This window comes from Cibotium barometz, chromosome 39, assembly GCF_041138505.1.
Source record: "Cibotium barometz isolate CiBa-2024 chromosome 39, ASM4113850v1, whole genome shotgun sequence".
Classification (NCBI taxonomy): Eukaryota; Viridiplantae; Streptophyta; class Polypodiopsida; order Cyatheales; family Cibotiaceae; genus Cibotium; species Cibotium barometz.
This window is the reverse complement of record NC_141084.1, coordinates 11,186,907-11,208,252: the sequence shown is the minus strand read 5'-3', so window position 1 is coordinate 11,208,252 and position 21,346 is coordinate 11,186,907. Positions and strand designations below refer to the sequence as shown.

General features: G+C 45.3%; 1 protein-coding gene across 1 annotated transcript in view; it reads left to right on the top strand.

Moving 5' to 3' along the window:
* LOC147615719 (putative potassium transporter 2) overlaps positions 1 to 21,346 on the top strand; it is a 43,938-nt gene that overhangs the window by 2,110 nt on the left and 20,482 nt on the right. The window contains exon 2 of the mRNA XM_086778296.1: positions 21,067 to 21,301. Coding sequence (XP_086634422.1) covers positions 21,067 to 21,301 — 235 coding nt within the window. The remainder of the gene's footprint in view (positions 1 to 21,066; positions 21,302 to 21,346) is intronic.

The window sequence follows — 21,346 nt, the reverse complement described above, 5'->3', positions numbered from 1 at the left end:
AAAAAGGGGGGCTCTCCCTCTGTTGCTAGCTGCTCTCGGAGGGAGGCTACATCATTGGGGGGAGGAAAATGCCACACTTGGGGTCTGTACTGCCGAACAAGTCTAGAGCTCCCCCCCTTGTGAAGAAAGGGCTTGGGCTTCATGTGCGCAAGAAGGTTGCTCGATGCTGTTGCAACCGGTTTGAGTCTTTGGTGAGGTGCTCCCCCTGTTCTTTGAGGGTGTTGATGCAATATTGTTGCTTCTAATGAGATCCCTAAAGAACAAGAACTTTTGGATCAAATTTTGCGAAGTATAATGTTGTATTTCCTAGTGAGTTGCCCAATGGTGTTCCTCTTGGGAGGACAGTAGATGTAATGAGGCGGTGGACACATAATTGTGGATATGACTTCTACATATGAGGCCAAGGGCCAAGCATAAGTGTATTGGGCCAAAGGGCCAATTGTAATTGAGGGCCATAGGCTTATGGGCCAAAGGCCAAGTGGGGGTGGACACTAATAAGTGTGTGAAAAGGGGGCCATGGTATATAGGCAAATGTAAATAGCAATCACAATTAACTCATACTAATTAAATTTACAAGCTAATCAGCTTTCGTGGCAATCTTGCCCTTCTCCCTACTCATGGATGGTGCTCCTATACCCATGTTGTCACTCCATGCATTGAGTGGCCATAGCTAGTTCATTAAAGTAGACCATGGCATTGAGTAAGTGCCTAGGTGTTTTCCTTTTGGAGGCCATGTTAGCTAGGATCTATGTACATATTGATACATATATACAGAAAATACTGTTTTGGCAATTTCTCTCTCTCTCTTCTTTCTGTTCATCGCTGCATTTTTGCACAGTTCTTAGTATAGGCAGTTCTTCCACTCAGAGCGTAGTAGAAGTCCTAGAGGTGCTAAATTGGTGCAGATTTTGAAAACAAAGAGTACAAAGGTGGCTGTTTTTGGTCCAGATAGGAATACGCAGCCAAGTGGTCCTTCAACATCATGTATCCCGGTGGTGCAAGAGTGAGGGCAGCCATGGGATATAGAGCCCCTAGGTGTGTATCATGGGGTATGAAGTCCCTAGATGCTCAGCTTGTCAACCATGGTACAATGATGAGCGGAGGAACAAGGGGTTGTAGGTTTTCGAGAAGGGATCCAACTCTCAACCCAATAAAGGTACAGGTCTTTAGCCCAAGGAGGGGACAAGAAGAACAGGTGGACGTTTCTCAATACAGAACATAGCATTAGAGATTGGAGCAATCCAAGGTTGCAGCATAAGGTTTTCAAGACAAGATCCAAGTGGACAAGAGTGTTGGAGTATGCACAGGCGGATGCAGGCAAGGAAAGAGAGAGAGAGAGCAAAGGAGGTCTGCACTTCTTGACAAGATCACCTTTATTATAGCATGAGGCTTTTACAATGGCAATAGCTAGTAAGGGAGTGCAGAACAATGTGCTAGGGATGGATGAAACAAGTGAATATGAGGAGGCCCCTTATACAGTGAAGCAAAGAGCTGGCCGACTACTCCACAATCCACTAAAAGGAGAAAACACAATGTCACCGCGAACAACAAAGAACTTTGCTTGGCTCCGAATTCCCACACCAGTGTGCAGTGAACACACCGTGCCCATTATCCCCCAACTATGGACTGTGAACACATCACGTCCCAAAACCTCAAACAATGAACTCAAAACAGATCCTGTCCGTAGTCTCTGCTACACCAAAGCTGACCTTGTCCTGCTAGTTTCTTAATGCCCTGTCCATAGTCTCTGCTACACCAAAACTGACCTTGTCCTGCCAAGAACTCTGACTCGTGGTTCCCATACACCAGTAAATGGAGTTGCTTACAGCCCCCTCTCCCACTCACAAGTCTCCTCTGGTTGGAAGCACATGGGGGAAACTTCATGTATACTAGAGAAGAATACCATCTTGGTTCTCCCAAGTTGGAAGCGCCTTGGGAGCCCCAGATGAGTTAGAAGTATTTGTATCACTGTCTTGTGTTGTGTCTTTGCCCTTCTTGTGAGATGAAGACTTGCCCTTGGTCTTGTCCTTCTTCTTGGACAAACAATCCTTAGACAAATGTCCCCTCTTCCCACATGAGAAGCAAACGACTCCGACCTTTCTTTTGTACTAAAGCAAGCGCCTGATGTGAACTGTTAAGAGGCACCTTGATCTTACCCTGAGAAATGAGGACGGACTCTTCTTCCAAGAGAAGGGAGCTGAGGTCATCAAAATCCAGTTGAGTGGTTGTGACCTGGCACCTCACAGCCCGAGAAACCACATCATACTCTAGAGGAAGCTTGGTGAGGATAAGTTCAGCCAATTGAGCGGAGGACCCCATGGCCAGTAATTTGTCATGGATAACCTTGGCCTTCATAAGGAACTATTGCAGAGAACTACCAGTAGGAAATAACAGACCGTAGAGTTGCCCTTGCAAAGTAATTGCCCGCATTGATGAATCTCGAGCATAGAGATCCTCCAATTCGAACCAAACTTGATGTGCACTGGTTGCACGGCCGGTGAGACCTCCTTTGTAATGGTCCGCACAAGCATGGAGTGCGTCTTCAAATCATGATCCTCCCAGTCTTGGAATTCCACATGGAATTCATCCTCTTGAACTTGGGTCCAATGCATGGAGTTCTAAGGACGCTTGGGTTCTTCTCACTGCCCTGAACAATCTTGAATGGGAGAAGAAGAATCAGGGTTCATGTGTGGGAGACATACACAGAGAAAAGAAGGGGGAGAGAGAGAGTTGTGGGGATAAGTCAACTCACCAAGATGAGTGTGTGACTCCCCTATCACACATGTATATTGCACTAGTACACATAGTGCACTTAGTACATTAAAAGTACTAAGTGTACTATGTACTATAACTTATGGGCTTGTACACACTATAAGGGTGGGCATTATGCCTTTACCCCAACAACCTCCCACTTAAAGGCAAAGTGCCCCTAAATGAAGGAAAAGAAAAATCAGCATGTACATGATAATATACAAGGCCATATCAAGGCTGAAACTGGCCTCATCCAATGCCCATCAAGTGTCTGCAATGAGCAAACCGCTCCGGAGGCAAACTCTTTGTCAACAGATCAGCCGGGTTGTCATCTGTATGAATCTTAAAAAGCTGAATTTGCTTGTTCTCTATCACCTCTCTAATGAAGTGATACTTCACATCCACATGCTTCGTCTTTGCATGAAAGATAGGGTTCTTTGCCAATTGAATGGCACTCTGACTGTCACAATGCAACAATGGAATATCCCCTGTATAACCCAAATCAACCACTAACTGAGATAGCCATAATGCCTCCTTGCAAGCCTCTGTGGCTGCAATATACTCGGCCTCTGTAGTAGATAAGGCAGTGCACTTCTGCATCCTGGATATCCATGACACAGCACCTCCTGTGAATGTAAACACATAACCGGTAGTAGACTTCCGGTTATCTGGATGACCGGCATAATCCGAATCCGTGTAACCATGCACTAATGCATCCTGTTTGCCAAAACAAATGCACATATCCTGTGTGCCCTTCAGGTATCTCATGACACCTTTCACTGCTTCCCAATGCTTCTTGCTAGGGTTGGCCATGTATCTAGAAACCACTCCCATTGCAAATGCAATGTCCGGCCTAGTAGCAACCATGGCATACATGAGACTGCCACAAGCTGAAGCATACGGAATCTTGGCCATATCAGCCCTGCCACTATCTGACTGTGGGCTGTCCATAGCATTGAATTTCACATATGGAGGCAAAGGAGTACTAGTCTTCTTTCCCCCGTCCATATTGAACCTCTGCAAAACTTTGCCAATGTATTCCTTCTGAGACAAATACAACACATGCTGATTTCTGTCCCGAAGTATCTGCATACCCAAAATGTGATTTGCATCACCCAAATCCTTCATATCAAAGGTTTGATGCAGCCTCTTTTTCAAGGCATCCATCTCTTTACGAGATTTTCCAGCAATCAACATATCATCAACATACAAGATGAGGATCAATAGACTGCCATCCAAAGCTTTCTTGGTGTATAAGCAGTGATCTATGTCACTTCTCCTGAATTTCTGTGATTTCATGAATGTATCAAATTTATGATACCATTCCCTTGGTGCCTGTTTGAGCCCATAAAGACTCTTTTTCAGTTTGCATACAAGCTTCTCCTTTCCACTCACTGCATAACCCTCTGGTTGTTGCATATATATCTCCTCATGGAGATCACCGTGAAGAAAAGCAATCTTCACATCCATCTGAATCAAGTCCAGATCATCATGTGCAACCAAAGCTAACACAGCTCTAAGTGTGGTCATTTTGACCAACTGGAGAGAAGATCTCCTCAAAGTTCACACCATATTCCTGCTTGAAGCCCTTAGCCACTAACCTGGCTTTGTATCTTGGCTTTGCATCTGGTGCAACTTTGAGCGTGTAAACCCATTTGCATGGCAAAACCTTCTTGCCTGCAGGCAAATGCACCAACTTCCATGGTCCATTTTTGTGCAGAGAATCCATCTCTGACTTCATGGCACGCTCCCAAAGTGAAAAGATGCAGGGGGGAAGAGAGCTTGAGCTCTTACAAGCACACACACACACTCACAAACCCTAATAGAGAACACACAAGGTGAGAGGCTGAAAATCTTCTTCTTCTCTACTCAACACTCAACACACCATATACAAGAATAAGAGTACACATAATATAAAAGGTACTCAACCAATACATACACGGGTTCTCTATAGTGTGAACCCGACTAAATGAGCTGGCGCTATAACTATGCCAGTCTCTAGAATGGCTGTCACACAGCCTGTCATCCCACTGGCCGCATATCTCCCATGATCTCACCAACCATGCCAGTGGTGTAAGTGTGGGGCCTATCCCCCAGGCGGGTCATCAGTGTCCACCGCCTCACTAGACGAGCTCGATATCTCAACACTCCCCCTCGAGCTCAACTCCATCTCATGCACACCAAGCGAAACCCTGAATCTGCGGAGCTTCTCTGTACCCAATGCTTTGGTGAAGATGTCAGCTACCTGATCCTCTGTGCTGACATAAACAAGGTCAAGGTCTCCTGCTAAGACCTTCTCTCTGACGAAGTGGTAGTGGACCTCTATGTGCTTCGTACGAGCATAAAAGACTGGGTTCCTGGCCAACTGTATACTGCTAATGTTGTCACAGAAAATGACAACCTGTCTATCCACTGATAGACCTAAATCTGCAAGTAGCTTTCTCAACCAAGCTACCTCACATGCTGCCATAGCAGCTCCTCTGTACTTGGCCTCTGTACTAGATAGAGCAACCGTAGGCTGCTTCTTGCTGCTCCAAGTCACAGCGGCACTCCCCAAAGAAAACATAAAACCACTGGTAGATCTTCTATCTGAGATACTACCCGCCCAATCAGCATCTGTGTATCCATGTACACATATCTCTGTCCCAGTCTCATAGAATAGTCCACAATGCAAAGTAGACCTCACATACCTCAGTATGCGTCTCACTGCATCCAAATGCGGTTTTCGTGGAACCTGCATAAACTGACTCACCAACCCAACAGCATAGCTCAAATCTGGTCTGGTGATCGTCATGTATATCAAACTTCCTACTATGCGTCTGTACATAGTAGGATCCTCCAAGATCTCTCCTGAATCTGCACTCAACTTGTCATTCTGATCCAATGGCACAGAAATAGGCTTACTGCCTGTCATACCATACTTGGACAACATGTCCAAGCCATACTGTCTCTGCAGTAATCTAATACCATGTGGTGACCTAATCACCTCAATGCCCAAGAAATATCTGAGCTCCCCCAGATCCTTCATCTCAAACTTCTGTCTTAGCAAGATCTTTACATCAAAGATCTCTGCATCATGGTCCCCCGTAATGATCAAGTCATCTACATAGATGACAACAAGCACAACTCCTCTATCACCATGTCTCACATACAGCGAGAAATCTGCATTGGCTACATGAAAGCCAATAGTGACAAGATATTCAGAAATCTTGTCAGACCATGCTCTTGGTGCTTGTTTTAAGCCATACAAGGCTTTCTTCAACCTGCAAACATGCTCGGGGTGACGCACATCCTTATATCCAGGTGGCTGCAACATATACACCTCTTCTTGCAAATCCCCATGCAAGAATGCATTCTTTACATCCATCTGATGTAAAGACCATTGCTTTGACGCAGCCACTGCTATCACAACTCTCACCGTTGCCATCTTGGCAACTGGGCTGAAAGTTTCCTCATAATCAATCCCATATGTCTGTGCATATCCTTTGGCTACCAATTTAGCCTTGTACCTGTTTATGCTTCCATCACTGTTATGTTTAACTTTGTACACCCACTTGCATCCAATGGCTTTCTTGCCTTCAGGCAATTGCACTAAATCCCAAGTTTCATTTCCATATAGTGCATCCATCTCCTCATCCATAGCTTTCTCCCAACACACATTTCCAACAGCCTCATCAATGCATGTGGGCTCAACAACCTGCCCAACCTTTGCCATATATGCATAGTGATGTGCCACATAACCATCATATGTAAATCTCTGCACAGGGTTCTTCACTCTCCCTGATCTTCGCAGCTTTTCATTCATGGCTTCCATAGCCTTCTTTACACCAGGTGTTCTCATAGCTGGGATCCCAAGCTCCTCATCAAGGCTCATATCTGAGCCACTAGACTCTCCATCAACATGAGAATGCCCTGCAGAAATGTCAGGCATACCAAGGGGCTCAATCACTTTCTCTTTTCCTTTACGTGATGTAGTAATCACATTTGCAGGACTGGTATTATGACGCAGCCTGCCACTCCATGGTCTATCAACAGACCCACTAGAAGAGGACTCTCCTGGTCCACTCAAAGACTGTGATTGCTGACCTGCATTCTGTGCAACCACACTTCCACTCACATCACCCCAATAGCTTCTTTTTCAGCAGCATACCAGCTGCTCATCTCATCAAAGACAACATCCCTGCTTACCCTCAACTCACGTGTAGCAGGGTTATAACACCTGTATCCCTTTTGCTCAAGGGAATATCCAATAAACACACATTTTTCAGCTTTCGGATCCAGCTTGGTTCTCAGCTCATCTGGCACATGCACATATGCAATGCATCCAAAAACTTTCAGATGAGACAAATCTGGTTTTCGACCAGTAAACCTCTCCTCTGGAGTTACATCATGTATGGCTGCAGTTGGAGTTCTGTTCATTATGTATACTGCTGTAGAAACAGCCTCAGCCCAATAGCAATGCGGCATATTCTTCTCTTCCATCAATGCTCGCGCAATCTCAGCAATGTGCCTGTTTTTCCGCTCAGCAACTCCATTTTGCTGCGGAGTGTATCTGCATGTAAACTGTCTCCGAATACCATTCTTCTTCAAAAATTCAGAGAACTCATTGGAGAAGTACTCTCCCCCTCCATCTGACCTTAGGCACTTTACATATTTCCCTGTTTGCTTTTCAACCAAAACTCTGAAATTCTGAAAGTGAGTGAACACCTCACTCTTCTCCTTCATGAAATATACCCACACTTTCCTTGTGTGGTCATCAATGAAAGTCACATAGTACCTGCAGCCTCCCATAGATATGGTCTTCGTAGGACCCCATACATCTGAATGCACAACATCTAGTGCATTTCTGCTCACATATCTGTTACGTGGAAACACATGCTTTGTTTGCTTCCCAAATTGGCATGCTTCACATATTTTCTGCATACCTTCCACTTTAAATTTTGGCAGCCCTGTCACAATTCCCTTTGTCTGCATAGACTTCAATCTCTGCACATTTACATGTCCAATTCTTTTATGCCATATGTCTGTGTCTGCAACAACTCCTGAACCATTTGCAAACATCGCAGCATTCATTTCAGGCATGTCTACATTCAACGTAAACATCCTGCCCACTCTGTTGCCTTTTGCAACCAACCTGCACTTGTCTTTGAAGTCTTCGACATAACAACCATCGGGGTTAAACCGAACCTGCAACCCCTGCTCAATCATCTGGCCAACTGAAACCAGATTCTTTGTTATGTTTGGTACATGAAGTACATCTGCAAGGTACTTCACTTTGCCATCCTGCATAGACAATGGCACATCTCCAACGTGGGCAATTGGGTGAGCAGTGTCATCCCCTGTTTCCACAAAACCTGGTCTTTCCGGGTTTTTCATCTCCTTGAATCACTCCCCATGACTCGTCATGTGGTTCGAAGCGCCTGAATCCACATACGATACATTATCTTTTTGTGCTGCATCAACATTTTCAGACATGGCATTCACGACATGCTGCATAACAAACAACCTTTCATTATCCTCATTATTTCTGCTTGAGGATGCATAGTTGTTTTGCTGCACTTTCCCATTTTGCATGTCAGCCTGCTTCTTATAACATTCTGACTGCACATGTCCAGGCTTACCACAATAATAGCATTCACGTGCATCATTATATTTCCTTTGCCAATTTCCACGGCCTCTTTGACTCCCCCTGCCTCTGAATTTGCCTCTTCTACCTGCGTGTTGTTGTTGTTGTTGATTCTGGGACTGTTGTTGTTGTTGCTGCTGCTGGCCATAATTCTGATTACCTGTTCGGCCACCTCCTTGACCGCGTCCACGGCCTCCTCTACCTCGTCCTCTTCCTGAACTCGTGTAGAAGGCCTGTTGCTCTGAACTGTTTTTGCTTTGTGAAGACTGTTGGTCTTCACCCAAGTTCTTCTCTTCGATAATCAGCATAGACACCAAATCTGTAAAGTTGGGAATGTTTTCCCGAGTCTGAATAGACGTCTTAAACGCCTTGTATTGTGGCCCGAGACCACGTAGACAGACCTCCACCTTATCATCATCATCTACTGACACACTAATAGATGCAAGGGATTCCACAATACCCTTTATCTTCAGCGCATAGTCATTCACAGACATGCTCTTTTTCTCCACAGTATGAAGTTTATTCTTCAACTGTATCTTGCGTGCCTTGGTATTTGTTTCATAAAGCTTTACCAAGGTGTCCCATGCCTCCTTGGGGGACTTGGCATCCTGAATGTGCCCAATCATGGTGTCTTGTATACTAATGGATAGCCAATACATAACCTTCCTGGCTCCTTGGTTCCAGTCTTTAAACTCTTTCACATCTGCAGCAGTCGGATTTATGTCCGGTATCTCTGGTGCCTCTTCATGCTCACCTTCTATGTAGTCCCAATAGCCTTTTTCCATCAGGAAATTCGTTAACCTGAACCTCTAAGCATGGAAGTTATTCTTATCCAGCTTCTCAGCCACAATCTGTGTTATGCCATCATTAGACATCTTGCCAAACACACAATTTTACCAGAAACTGCACTCTGGTTTTTCTTGCATAACTGCTGTATTTTCTGCACAGCGGTACTGCAATCCACTCAAATGTCACAACCAGTGACCTCAATGCACATACATACACCCAATGGCAACTGTAGACCTCTTTGCAGCACCCACAGTGTCTGCACAGTCAATCTGTCTTCCTGCAGTACTTAAAACAGAGTTCTGCAGAGAATTGATGACTTACCCGCAGTGCTCGAAATCGCCTGCTTTCTGAAAAACGGAGGTCCAGACGCGTCCGAAACGCGTTTTCGGCCCGAAAATTTTAGTGCGAAGAACTGTATAGTTGCCCTATAGCTTTACTCCCGCGAAGAAAGCTCCTCAATCAGAGATCGTTTGCCGGTGCCTCCCGTAGAGCTCCCGACAAGGGTGTAGTCACCAACACAATAGGGAAGAGTAGTTGAAGCTCTTACCCTCGTACCGCTTCCTGTGGTTCTCTTGCTTGCAGCTCAGCCCTTAGCACGAACCAGGCTCTGATACCATGAAAAGATGCAGGGGGAAAGAGAGCTTGAGCTCTTGCAAGCACACACACACTCACAAACCCTAATAGAGAACACACAAGGTGAGAGGCTGAAAATCTTCTTCTTCTCTACTCAACACTCAACACACCATATACAAGAATAAGAGTACACATAATATGAAAGGTACTCAACCAATACATACACGGGTTCTCTATAGTGTGAACCCGACTAAATGAGCTGGCGCTATAACTATGCCAGTCTCTAGAATGGCTGTCACACAGTCTGTCATCCCACTGGCCGCATATCTCCCATGATCTCACCAACCATGCCAGTGGTGTAAGTGTGGGGCCTATCCCTTGAAAAGATGCAGGGGGGAAGAGAGCTTGAGCTCTTGCAAGCGCGCACACACACTCACAAATCCTAATAGAGAACACACAAGGTGAGAGGCTGAAAATCTTCTTCTTCTCTACTCAACACTCAACACACCATATACAAGAATAAGAGTACACATAATATGAAAGGTACTCAACCAATACATACACGGGTTCTCTATAGTGTGAACCCGACTAAATGAGCTGGCGCTATAACTATGCCAGTCTCTAGAATGGCTGTCACACAGCCTGTCATCCCACTGGCCGCATATCTCCCATGATCTCACCAACCATGCCAGTGGTGTAAGTGTGGGGCCTATCCCTTGAAAAGATGCAGGGGGGAAGAGAGCTTGAGCTCTTGCAAGCACACACACACACTCACAAACCCTAATAGAGAACACACAAGGTGAGAGGCTGAAAATCTTCTTCTTCTCTACTCAACACTCAACACACCATATACAAGAATAAGAGTACACATAATATGAAAGGTACTCAACCAATACATACACGGGTTCTCTATAGTGTGAACCCGACTAAATGAGCTGGCGCTATAACTATGCCAGTCTCTAGAATGGCTGTCACACAGCCTGTCATCCCACTGGCCGCATATCTCCCATGATCTCACCAACCATGCCAGTGGTGTAAGTGTGGGGCCTCTCCCCTAGGCGGGTCATCAGTGTCCACCGCCTCACTAGACGAGCTCGATATCTCAACACAAAGAGCCTTGTCTGCCCTCTGTAAAGCCTCCTTGTATTATGAGGGCTCCCCACAGTCAGTAAGCATCAAGTAGCCAACCCCTGGAACAAACCTGTCAGGGGCTCTGGAGGGTCTTGTGGACCTCCGTACCCAATGACCATCATTTGCAGGTTGCTGTCCAGCCTGCATATCACCTATTGGTGGCTCTTGTTCCATGCCATAAGGCTGAAAAATCATGCCCGGTATCTCCTCTAACTGTGGTATATCCATAGGGATATCTTCTGCCATCTCTGGCTGTCCATTTGGACCATTTTCAGCACCATTTAAGGGCTGGTTTTGCTGCTGTAATGGCTGATTTAGAGCCCTTGGTTGTTGTCCATGATGTCCATCATCATCAAAGATGACTCTGCCAGGCTCCTGTTGCCTTGCAGGCTCCTTATACATGCATGTTTCATCAAAAATGACATCATTGCTGCGTATAATCTTTCTATTCACGGGATCCCAAAGTCTATACCCCATTTCACCTCTGTCACCATATCCTAGGAATATGCATTTGTGAGACTTAGGATCAAGTTTGGTGCGCATTTCCCTGTGTATGTGCACGTACGCAACGCAACCAAACACTCTCAAGTGCTTGTATGACGGAGGCTTCCCTGTCCATACTTCTTCTGGCACTTTCCCACCAAGGCTCGTGTCAGGTGACCTGTTTATAAGGTGAACGGCTGTCATAACAGCTTCAGCCCAAAAACCATGAGGTAACGCAGCATGTTACATCATAGAACGGACCTTTTCCTGAATGGTCCTGTTCATCCTCTCTGCTGTCCCGTTTTGTGGAGGATCATAAGGAGTAGAGAGCTCCCTCTTGATGCCTTTAGCATCACAAAAGTCCTGAAACTGTTTGGACATATACTCTCCCCCATTGTCGGAACGCAAAGCCTTCAGTGTTTTGCCAGTTTGATTCTCAACATGAGCAACAAACTTCTGAAACACTGAGAATGTATCACTCTTCAAACGAAGAGGATAAACCCACACCTTGCGTGTGGCATCATCAATAAAAGACACAAAATATTTTGCCCCTCCCAAAGAAAGCTGAGGCATCTCACATACATTTGTATGCACAAGCTCTAACTGAGCATCTTTCTGTCCAAGAGCTTTCTTGTGGGGGCACTGGAGTTGCCTGCCATATATACAATGCTCACAAAACTGAAAACTTGAAAACTTTAGAGAAGGCAAGTAACCCAAACGAGACAATTGCTCCATTCCTTTGACACTCATGCGTCGCAACCGGCTATGCCACATAGAGATTTCCGGCAGCTCGGTTGCATTTACATTAGCATGGTGACAAACACCTGCATGCATGAAATAATGTACAACAGTACCAAGTGCTCACATGTGATGTACCAAACCTGTACCGACAAGTACAGTAGCTGAAATTGAACCTTTTCCTCACTCAAATCAGTGTACAGCAATGCCAAAACTTGCACAAAGCTGTGCCAAATCTGTACCAGCAGGTACAGTAGCAATAAATGCTCTCCTGGCTATCCAAAAGAGTGAAAATCAGACTTTTACAGTCTCGAACACTGCATACAACAATCCCGAACAGAAATTGGGCAAAAGCCCCTTGACTGCAAGCTGATTTCTGAGGATTCAAGGCATAAAAGTCTTGCCTGTTGCTTTGCCAAGCTCAACAAGCATAAAATCTTGAAAAGCCCCTTGATTTAAGATCAATTGCTGATCATACATGGTACATTGACGCACATGAAGGCATCTAGAGTCTTCGCGATGCTTCCCCCTGGCCACATATACATCCAATACATGAAAGCCCCTTGATTTACAGGCACATTGAGTGCTTGTCAGGCATCAACACATTGCCCAAAGCATCAAACGCAATTGCCTGCATGCAAATCAATTCAATCGGCACAAAAGCCCCTTGATTTGCACTGCAATTTGCTGCAATTTTGCTCGAATGTGCGATTTCTCACATCATACAGCATGTATGAATGCTTAATTGCACAATTACATCAAAAGCCCCAAATTTCGAAATCCAATTTCCTGCAAATTGATCCTGATTGTGACCAATGTCACCCAATTTTGCCAATTTTGCTCAAAATTGAGCAATTGGGCACCTATACCTGCTCAATTGATTGAATTGATAAGAAATTCCCAAAATTGAAGGCAAATACCTCTTAATTTTTTGAATTTCTCTGATTTGCAGGCTGAATTTCTTTGTGTTGATGCTGTTGCAGAAAGGGGGGGGCCTTCTTGCTGATGTTGCTGAATCGGGAGTTGCTTGTGTTGATGCTTATGCGCTTGCAGCTGTACGGATGGTTGGGCTGCGTAGCTCTCCTCAGCAGGCAACGTGTGGGCTGCGTAGCTCTCCTCGTGGGCAACACAGTAGACGGCGCCTTGGAGAAGGTGACGTGGAGCTAGCGCCGCCCGCCTGTTGACGCCTTGTGGCTGTGCCTGACCACCACCACGTAGGCGTGTCGCCTTCACCTACTTACGCGGACCACCACCACGTAGGCGTTGCAACCTTCGCGCCTCCTTCAGTGGCTTGCGCTACACGCGTTGTGTGCCTTCACCGCCTCCTTCAGTGGCTTGCGCTACACGCGTTGCTGCCTTCCTAAGCCGATTGCCCTAGCATTGCGAAGCATCCAGGAAGAACTCCCACCATAAGAGCTCGTTGGTGAGGATGACACCCGCTGGCAGAGGCCTCATGGTGGCCCTCAAACGAAATGCCCGACACAGACAGACAAATGCGCAAGAAGATCTAACAGGCCTCGATTACCATTGTGCACGTTTCTGCGCTTTGAGTCTGTGCAAACTCCCCTCCAGCTCTGATACCAGTTGAATGGGAGAAGAAGAATCAGGGTTCATGTGTGGGAGACATACACAGAGAAAAGAAGGGAGAGAGAGAGAGTTGTGGGGATAAGTCAACTCACCAAGATGAGTGTGTGACTCCCCTATCACACATGTATATTGCACTAGTACACATAGTGCACTTAGTACATTAAAAGTACTAAGTGTACTATGTACTATAACTTATGGGCTTGTACACACTATAAGGGTGGGCATTATGCCTTTACCCCAACAAATCTCCCACAAACCCTTATGGATGAACCAGATATTCAGCTTCCAATGAGCATAGTTGGTTTCGTCCAACTTGTCCTCCTTGTTCGAAGAAGGGGGGGGGGGGGGGACTATCCACAACAACAAAGTACGCCAAACACAAATCTCAGCACTCCAAGACTCCTCTCGAGCACTTTCCAACGAAGTGAAGTACGAGGATCAATCAGCCCCCTCTCAAATCTGAGAGAGAAAGAGACTGGACAGTAGCAAAACAGTCCACCAAAACACACTGGAAACACCCAATCGGAGGGAGGGGACCTGGGGAAGAAGCAGGGATGTCGGGTTGCACCACATGCAAATAAACCACTACCAGAAGCTGTCCTGACTGTAAAAACAGCAGCCACCACACCACCAGCCATGACTTGCACCTTGGCACCGTGCAGGATTTGCATGGTGTAGGAGTACCTCCCAAAGAGAAAACGCTGATGTGAAGAGGCAGAAAATGCAGGTTCAGCAGAAAACGCAGCCAGCAAAGAAGAAAACTCAGCCAGCAAAGAAGCCAGAAATGCAGCCACCTTCTGAAGCCAGAAACACGAGAGGAGGGAATGAAAACGCTGATGAGGGCAGCCAGAACCTAGTCATCTGATACCATGTTGGAGTATGCACAGGTAGAAGCATAGACAAGGAAAGAGAGAGAGAGAGAGCACTTGTTGACAAGATCACCTTTATTATAGTATGAGGCTTTTTCAATGCCAATACCCAGCAAGAGAGTGCAGGACAATGTGCTAGGAATGGATGAAACAAGTGAATATGAGGAGGCGCAGGACACTAGAAGTATCAGAGTCATCATCCTGTATATGATCATTGCCCGTCTTTGAAAACATGGTCCTGGCCGGGGATGTACCTTTGGTCTTGCAATCCTTGGCCAAATGAACCTGCTTTCCAGAAGAGTAGCAGTGAGACTGTCCTGTCTGTATAAGTGCTTGCTCCTGTCCACTAGGAGGGAACCCAACCTGCTCTTGAGAAACAAGGATAGATGCCTCCTCCAAGAGGGAACCCATATCCATGGCAGTAACACACTTTTGCAAGCAAGCCTCTGTGCCACTGATGATCTGAACACTCCACAACCAATCTCCAACACTTCTCCAATGGAACGAGGCACGAGGCACAAGCAGCCCTCTCTCAAAACTGAGAGAGAAAGGGACTGGAAAGTAGCAAACAGTCCACCAAAACTTGCCGGAAAACACCCACAAAGGAGGTAGATCCATCGAAGAAGAGGCAGGCTAAAGATGCCACAAGTTTGTGGCGCTCCACATGCGTAGAAGAGGGCGACCAACTGCTGTCCAGGGCTCTGCTCCAAACGCCAACACCGTGAAAGCACAAGACCGACAACCCCTCTCAAGTGAAGGCAAGGCTGAAGCACATGGGAAGAAACACCTCCACTGCTGCCCAGGGCTGAATATGCATATGCCTGTGCATCATTTAGAACATCCCCAAAGCCTTAGGGAATTTACTGGGATTTATCTGGTATTTTTCCCATATTTATTAGTATTTATTTATCATTATTTGCATTATTGGGCATTTATAAATATTAATTTTATTAAATGACCAACCTCCAGTTAGTATAAATAGGCTTGCCTAGAGCCTCTTTTCCTCATTCAGTCTTCATTGTGCTAAGAGCTCTCCTCTCTCTTGCTTTCAGCCCAAGACTAATCCAACCCTAGAGCCCATAAGCTTGCTTCTCCAGCCCTTGAGAAACCCTAGCTTCATTCAGCCCTAGGTGCTTGCAATCAGCCCTGAATTCAGCACTCAGTTCAGGCCCTGATTCAGTCCACAGTTCATCTTCAATTCAACGGCAGTTTGCAGCCTGTATTCACCTGCGTTTTTGCACAGCCGTACAGCAGCAGTGCTGCGTTTTCTGTCCAGCAGCCTCAGTACCCTGCAGCTTCTGTCCAGCAGCCCCAAGACACTTGCGTTTCAGTCCATCAGCACTCCAGACACCTGCGTTTCTGTCCACAGCAGTATCCAGCCCTGAATCAGCAGTCTACAGCAGTTTCTAGCCCTGAAATTGTTGTTTGCATCAGTGTCCAGCCTTCTATGCATCATCAACACATTCAGCAGTCATCTGGTGAAGGTAACACAGCATTCATATGTGTTTTCAGCATTCTAACAGTGTGTAGAACAGTCCACCTTCTTCTTCTTTGAGCCTCAGGTGTGCAGCCCTTCCTCATGCCCTTGGGAGGAGTGCATAGGCTCGAGATCAAGTCATTGAGGTGTTTCTACAGCAGTGTACAGATCAGCCGCTCTCCGATCCTCCGAGATCTTGCGTTTGGCTTATCTACAGTCCAAAGTCATTCTCTCTAAAGTAATAAAGCAAATACTATCTCGTTATCGGGATAGGGGGCCCTTCAGTGGGTAATTCGGGACCCAATCTGGTGTACAGTTCTCATCTCTCTCTCTCTCATCTCTTTAAAGTTTGAAGTAAATGAAATGGATTGCTAAACTCACGAAACTCAGGATACAGAAGACGGTGTGAGCATATTGTGTGACAGGATCAACCAATACAAAGACTTCCGCTGCATATCACACAGTACCCTAGAAGAATAAAGGCAGCCACCAATGTGAAAAATGTAGCCTTCAAGATGAAAACGCAGCAGCCAGGGGAAATCACAACCACTAATAAGTGGTGAGGAAAATGCTGCCGCCTGGAAATTTGCACAAAACGCAGCACTCTGCTGCATATGTAGCTAAAAAGCAAGCCTTCTTCTGCTCCCAAAAACGATGAACTTCTTGCAAAAAGAAAACTCACTGCCCCCTTGAAGTGCTGGTCACCTAAGCGACTAATACCATGATTAAGTTGCACAATGCGGAAGCAAAACATAGGAGAGAGGGAGAGCAAAGGAGAGAGAGAGAGAGAGAGAGAAATCAGAATAGAAGTAACCTGCAACTTCCATGACTGAAAGTTACCACCATCCAACTTGTTTGCCTCATCTAGGAAATAACAAGAAAGTGGTATGGGAGCCAAATCTGACTAATACCATGATTAAGTAGCACAATGCGGAAGCAAAACATAGGAGAGAGGGAGAGCAAAGGAGAGAGAGAGAGAGAGAGAAATCAGAATAGAAGTAACCTGCAACTTCCATGACTGAAAGTTACCACCATCCAACTTGTTTGCCTCATCTAGGAAATAACAAGAAAGTGGTATGGGAGCCAAATCTGAAGCTGTCATTATTGATCAATCAATAGGACCAAACCTCATAAGATAAAAAAAAAACTGTCCAAATTAGAAAACGCTGATGTAGGTCCCTTCCTCCCACCAAAACGCAGCCCTAAGAGGCTGGACAGCACCCCAAAAATCCTCCTGTAGCAAAAAACGCAGAAGGTTTTGTCGACTGTACCTCCAACCTTGAGGCCACTAGAAGAGGGAAGCAAAAAATGCAGATTTGATATAGAGAGAAAAGGCAGCCACATAGGGCTTGGGAATACGCTATAAGAGGGTTGCAAGAGGGAAAGGCATCAACTAGGACTGTAGCTTGGGCTCTCCTCAAGAAAAAAAAGCACAATCTTAGAAGCAGAAGTGTCCACCACAGGTACAAAGGTTGCCACCAAAGCCCGAACCACCACAATATCCCCTTTGCAAAAGGGAATGTCCACCGGAGAGGAAAACGCAGCCAAAGAGGTGCTGCTGTCTTGAAAAAAACAGGCCGCCTAGATCCAAACTCCAAGTAGGAATGAAACGCTGATGAAAAAGTTACCTTCTGGCTGCAAGCGATGAAGCCAAACTGAAGGAGAACAACCAGCAGAAGCTGTCCAAAAAACGCAGCAAGAAGAAGACTGCAAATCTTAGAAAAACGCAAAGGTTAAGGGGCTGTAAATAGGGCTAAATCTGGGGCAGCAAATGGAATCACTGAACCGGGAGCGATGATACCATGAAAGAGTGCACAGAGCAGAAGCAAAAGAGCACTAGAGTGTGCTGAATAGAGAGCGCAAAAGAGAGAGAGATATGGAGCAACTATGCTGAACATACTGAAGCAATACAGTTCCAAGCAAGAGACACAAGCAGTCTCATAAGTGAGGGAGCAAAAGATATACAAGGCAAGATACTAGACTAAGAGGCCAGCCCACCTATTTATAGGTGGGGAGAGCTGGCCGACTGGAACTGCATATGCTGGCCGACTGGGAAAAAACCATACAGGCTGGGAAAAATCCCAGAAAAATATATAAAATAAGGATGGCCAGCCCACAATCAAGGGCCATGCAAAAGGGACCAAAAGGACACCAAACATGGACAAAAACTGGGGATGAATGTGCTAACAAAAAGAGCCCCAAAACAGTCCCATATCTACCCATAAATGAGTTGACCAGTCCTGTTAGGCTCTGGGAGAAAGCTACTAGCCATGTGGCTGCCCTGGAAGATGTCGACCAGTTTTATGGCTGGCCTGGAAGTAGTTGACCGGCTCTATGGCTGTCCTGGAAGGAGTCGACCAGCTCTATAGAAGGTATGGAGCAAGTCGGCCAGCCCTGTAGGAGCCATGGAGGAAGCCGACCAGCCATGCGGGAGCTATGAAGGAAGTCAACTTTTCAAAAATAGTCCTCTACCTTGCTTCAATAGAGTCGAGTAGCTATATTTGCTGCACTTTACCCTTTTTGCCTAAAATAGATGAACTTGCCCAAAAATATCAACTTTATGCTTTTCTTGGCTTGTACTCCAAGTTTTAGCCCAAAAATATAAACTTAATGCTTTTCCCAAGCGTGTAGGCCAAGTTTCAAGTCGGCGCCTTCTTTTGTCCACCTGTCCATGCCCAAACTAATAATATGTCTAGCCCTTCACTAATGATGTGTGAAAACACCGACTTATAAGCCACTTTGTTGAATAGAATCCCATGTTGCTCATGTTGTGTGGCCATCTCTCAGGCCAAACAATGCCAGTAAAATGCTCTAGCCTTTCTTCTGTGGAAAATCCCTGTCCACACCTTGGTTCCACCCAGTGTGTATAACACTGGTCCAAATGGGTGGAGGGATCAAATGGTGACAGTAAGTATTGGTCGAATTGCGTTAATTTATCTCTTAGAACTTAGTGTTAATTTATAAGTGAGTATATTCACACTTTAATAAGTTTTGGGCGACCAAGACTCACTTATAAATTATGACGAGCCTTGTGTGCACACTCATTGAAGTCCCGAGGCGGTCACAACTCAGTGTCTAGGTGCCCAAGCCTTAGCCTTTCTTTTTCCAAAGTAAGTATGCACCCATGTGTCATGTCCATCTTGCACCCCTTTGCACTTACCTTTTGTAGGTGACACATCTCTCCCTCTCTCCTCTCCCTTCTCAAAAGTGGGCGTCTACTTCAAGAGGGCTAGATGGTTGTATCATTTGCACTTCTACTCTCCCAACTCTGTATCCAAGCTTGCTAGAGTGTTTCTCAAGCATCCAAGATTCTTCCTCCTACACACTCCCAATGGCTCAATTGCAGCAAAACAGTCCATTTGTTTGCTGTAATTTCTAGTCTTTTGGTTGAAAACCCTAATTTTAGCCATCCTTTCTTAAGTAGAACCATAGGGGAAGCTTTCCCAGGGTGCCCTGCACTTACTCGAAGACTTTTGTTGTGAAGGATCACGACAAATTGAAGATTTTAGCTTTCCAAATGCTTTCATTGTGAAGACTTCCGATGTCGTCGACTCTACTTGCAATTGGTAAGCTCACATGACCAATCATGGCAACAAGTAGCAAGAGGGAAGGGCAGGACTCCGTTCTCACATACCCTGTGTAGTGTTCTCTTGTCCTATGTGCTCTCTTGAAGATCGTTCTACCATGTTTGGGTGGAACGATATAGAATAGAAGGAAGGAAACATGGGCACTTGAGAGGGTAGGGTTAGAAGGTAGCTCCTTGGAGATCTTCATCGACAACCATATTGTTTGCAATACTGTTTTCATATGCATGGTATGGAATTCTGGTTAGAAATGTCGGTGATGCTATGTACTTGATTCTCCCAAGATAAATATACATTATTTGAGGGAGGGGCTAGTTGTTCTAGCTCATTGTGCATCTCTTGTCAATTCAGCAAATTACATTTTGTATTGTGCTTGATGTCCACTAAATCTTAGTGTATTTAAATGTATTGATTAGCATTGTGTTCAACCAAACATTCCACAACAACCGGTGTAATTACAACCAGTGCTGACTGGCATGGTTCGTGGGATTCGCGCCTTAGCCTATGGCTCGAGGGAGGTTTGTGGAGGTTGGGTGGTGAGCTAGCCTACACCCCTCCTAGGGAGTTTGTATTAATCACTTGTGTTTTGCGTTAGGAGATCCCTGAGGTTGTAACCATCAACAAATACCTAGCATGATTGCATTTGTTTTCGAAGGCATTTTGATTAGTCCACATGTCAAGAGCGGCACACTAACATTTTTGATGATGCTTTCTTTACTTGGTCTCTTTTGAGATGTCAGAGGACTATATCAAGGGCCATTATTAATGTAGTACCTTAGACGGTTGGCTCTTGCCCTAGTGGTTAGCTCATGACCCACCCTACCCAAGAGGTCATGGGTTTATAAAGGATTCACATATTTCTTATACAAGATCTTCTTTTCCGCCATAAGTATTGGAGTAAATAAAACACTCTTTTAAAAAGTCATTTTGTGCTTGCTGAAATTGGTCCATCTTACAGGCTACCTTGTAAAGACCAGCATTTTTAAGAACTGATGCAAATGATCTCAATCTGCAGCTTACTGGAAGCTCATCTGCACAGAACGGGGGTGAATCTGCTTGCCATTCTCCAGCTTGGATAGTAATCTTGTAGATTTAGTGCTGAAAACGGAATTTTTTTTGCCTTTTTGTCATGTCATCAGTTACAAATTGCTTTTGCCTTCTTTAATTGACACATAAAAAAGGCATCCGCACATCTAAGGGATCTATCAAGAAAGGAAAATGACTATAAACACACAAAGCTATTACCATGCCTTGATTGATTTGAGTGATGGAAATTATGCTTACATTCTTCAAAGTGCGCTGATGACATAAGCAATGGGAACGGGATAACCTCCTGTATGAAGGCGTTTTTCTGGGGGTTCTGTACACGCATCTCGGTGCCTTGTGAGCTAGATTTGAGTGTTTGATTCTGACATGTGAAGGTACTTACCATGGTAAAATTGGTCCCTTGATTAACAGGGAACTTCTTGGAGAACCACCTTGGCTCTTGCTTATCAAAGCTTTGGTGTTGTCTATGGAGACCTAAGCATCTCGCCTTTGTATGTCTTCAAAAGCTCACTTGCCGGTACTGTGAAGATAGTTGACAATGACACGGAAATTCTTGGTGTTTTGTCCTTGGTATTCTGGACTCTTACTTTGGTGCCATTGGCCAAGTATGCATTTATTGTTCTCAGAGCTCATGACAATGGCGAAGGTTTATGCTTAAACCCTTGGCATTAAACTGTATTTAAAAGGTTTA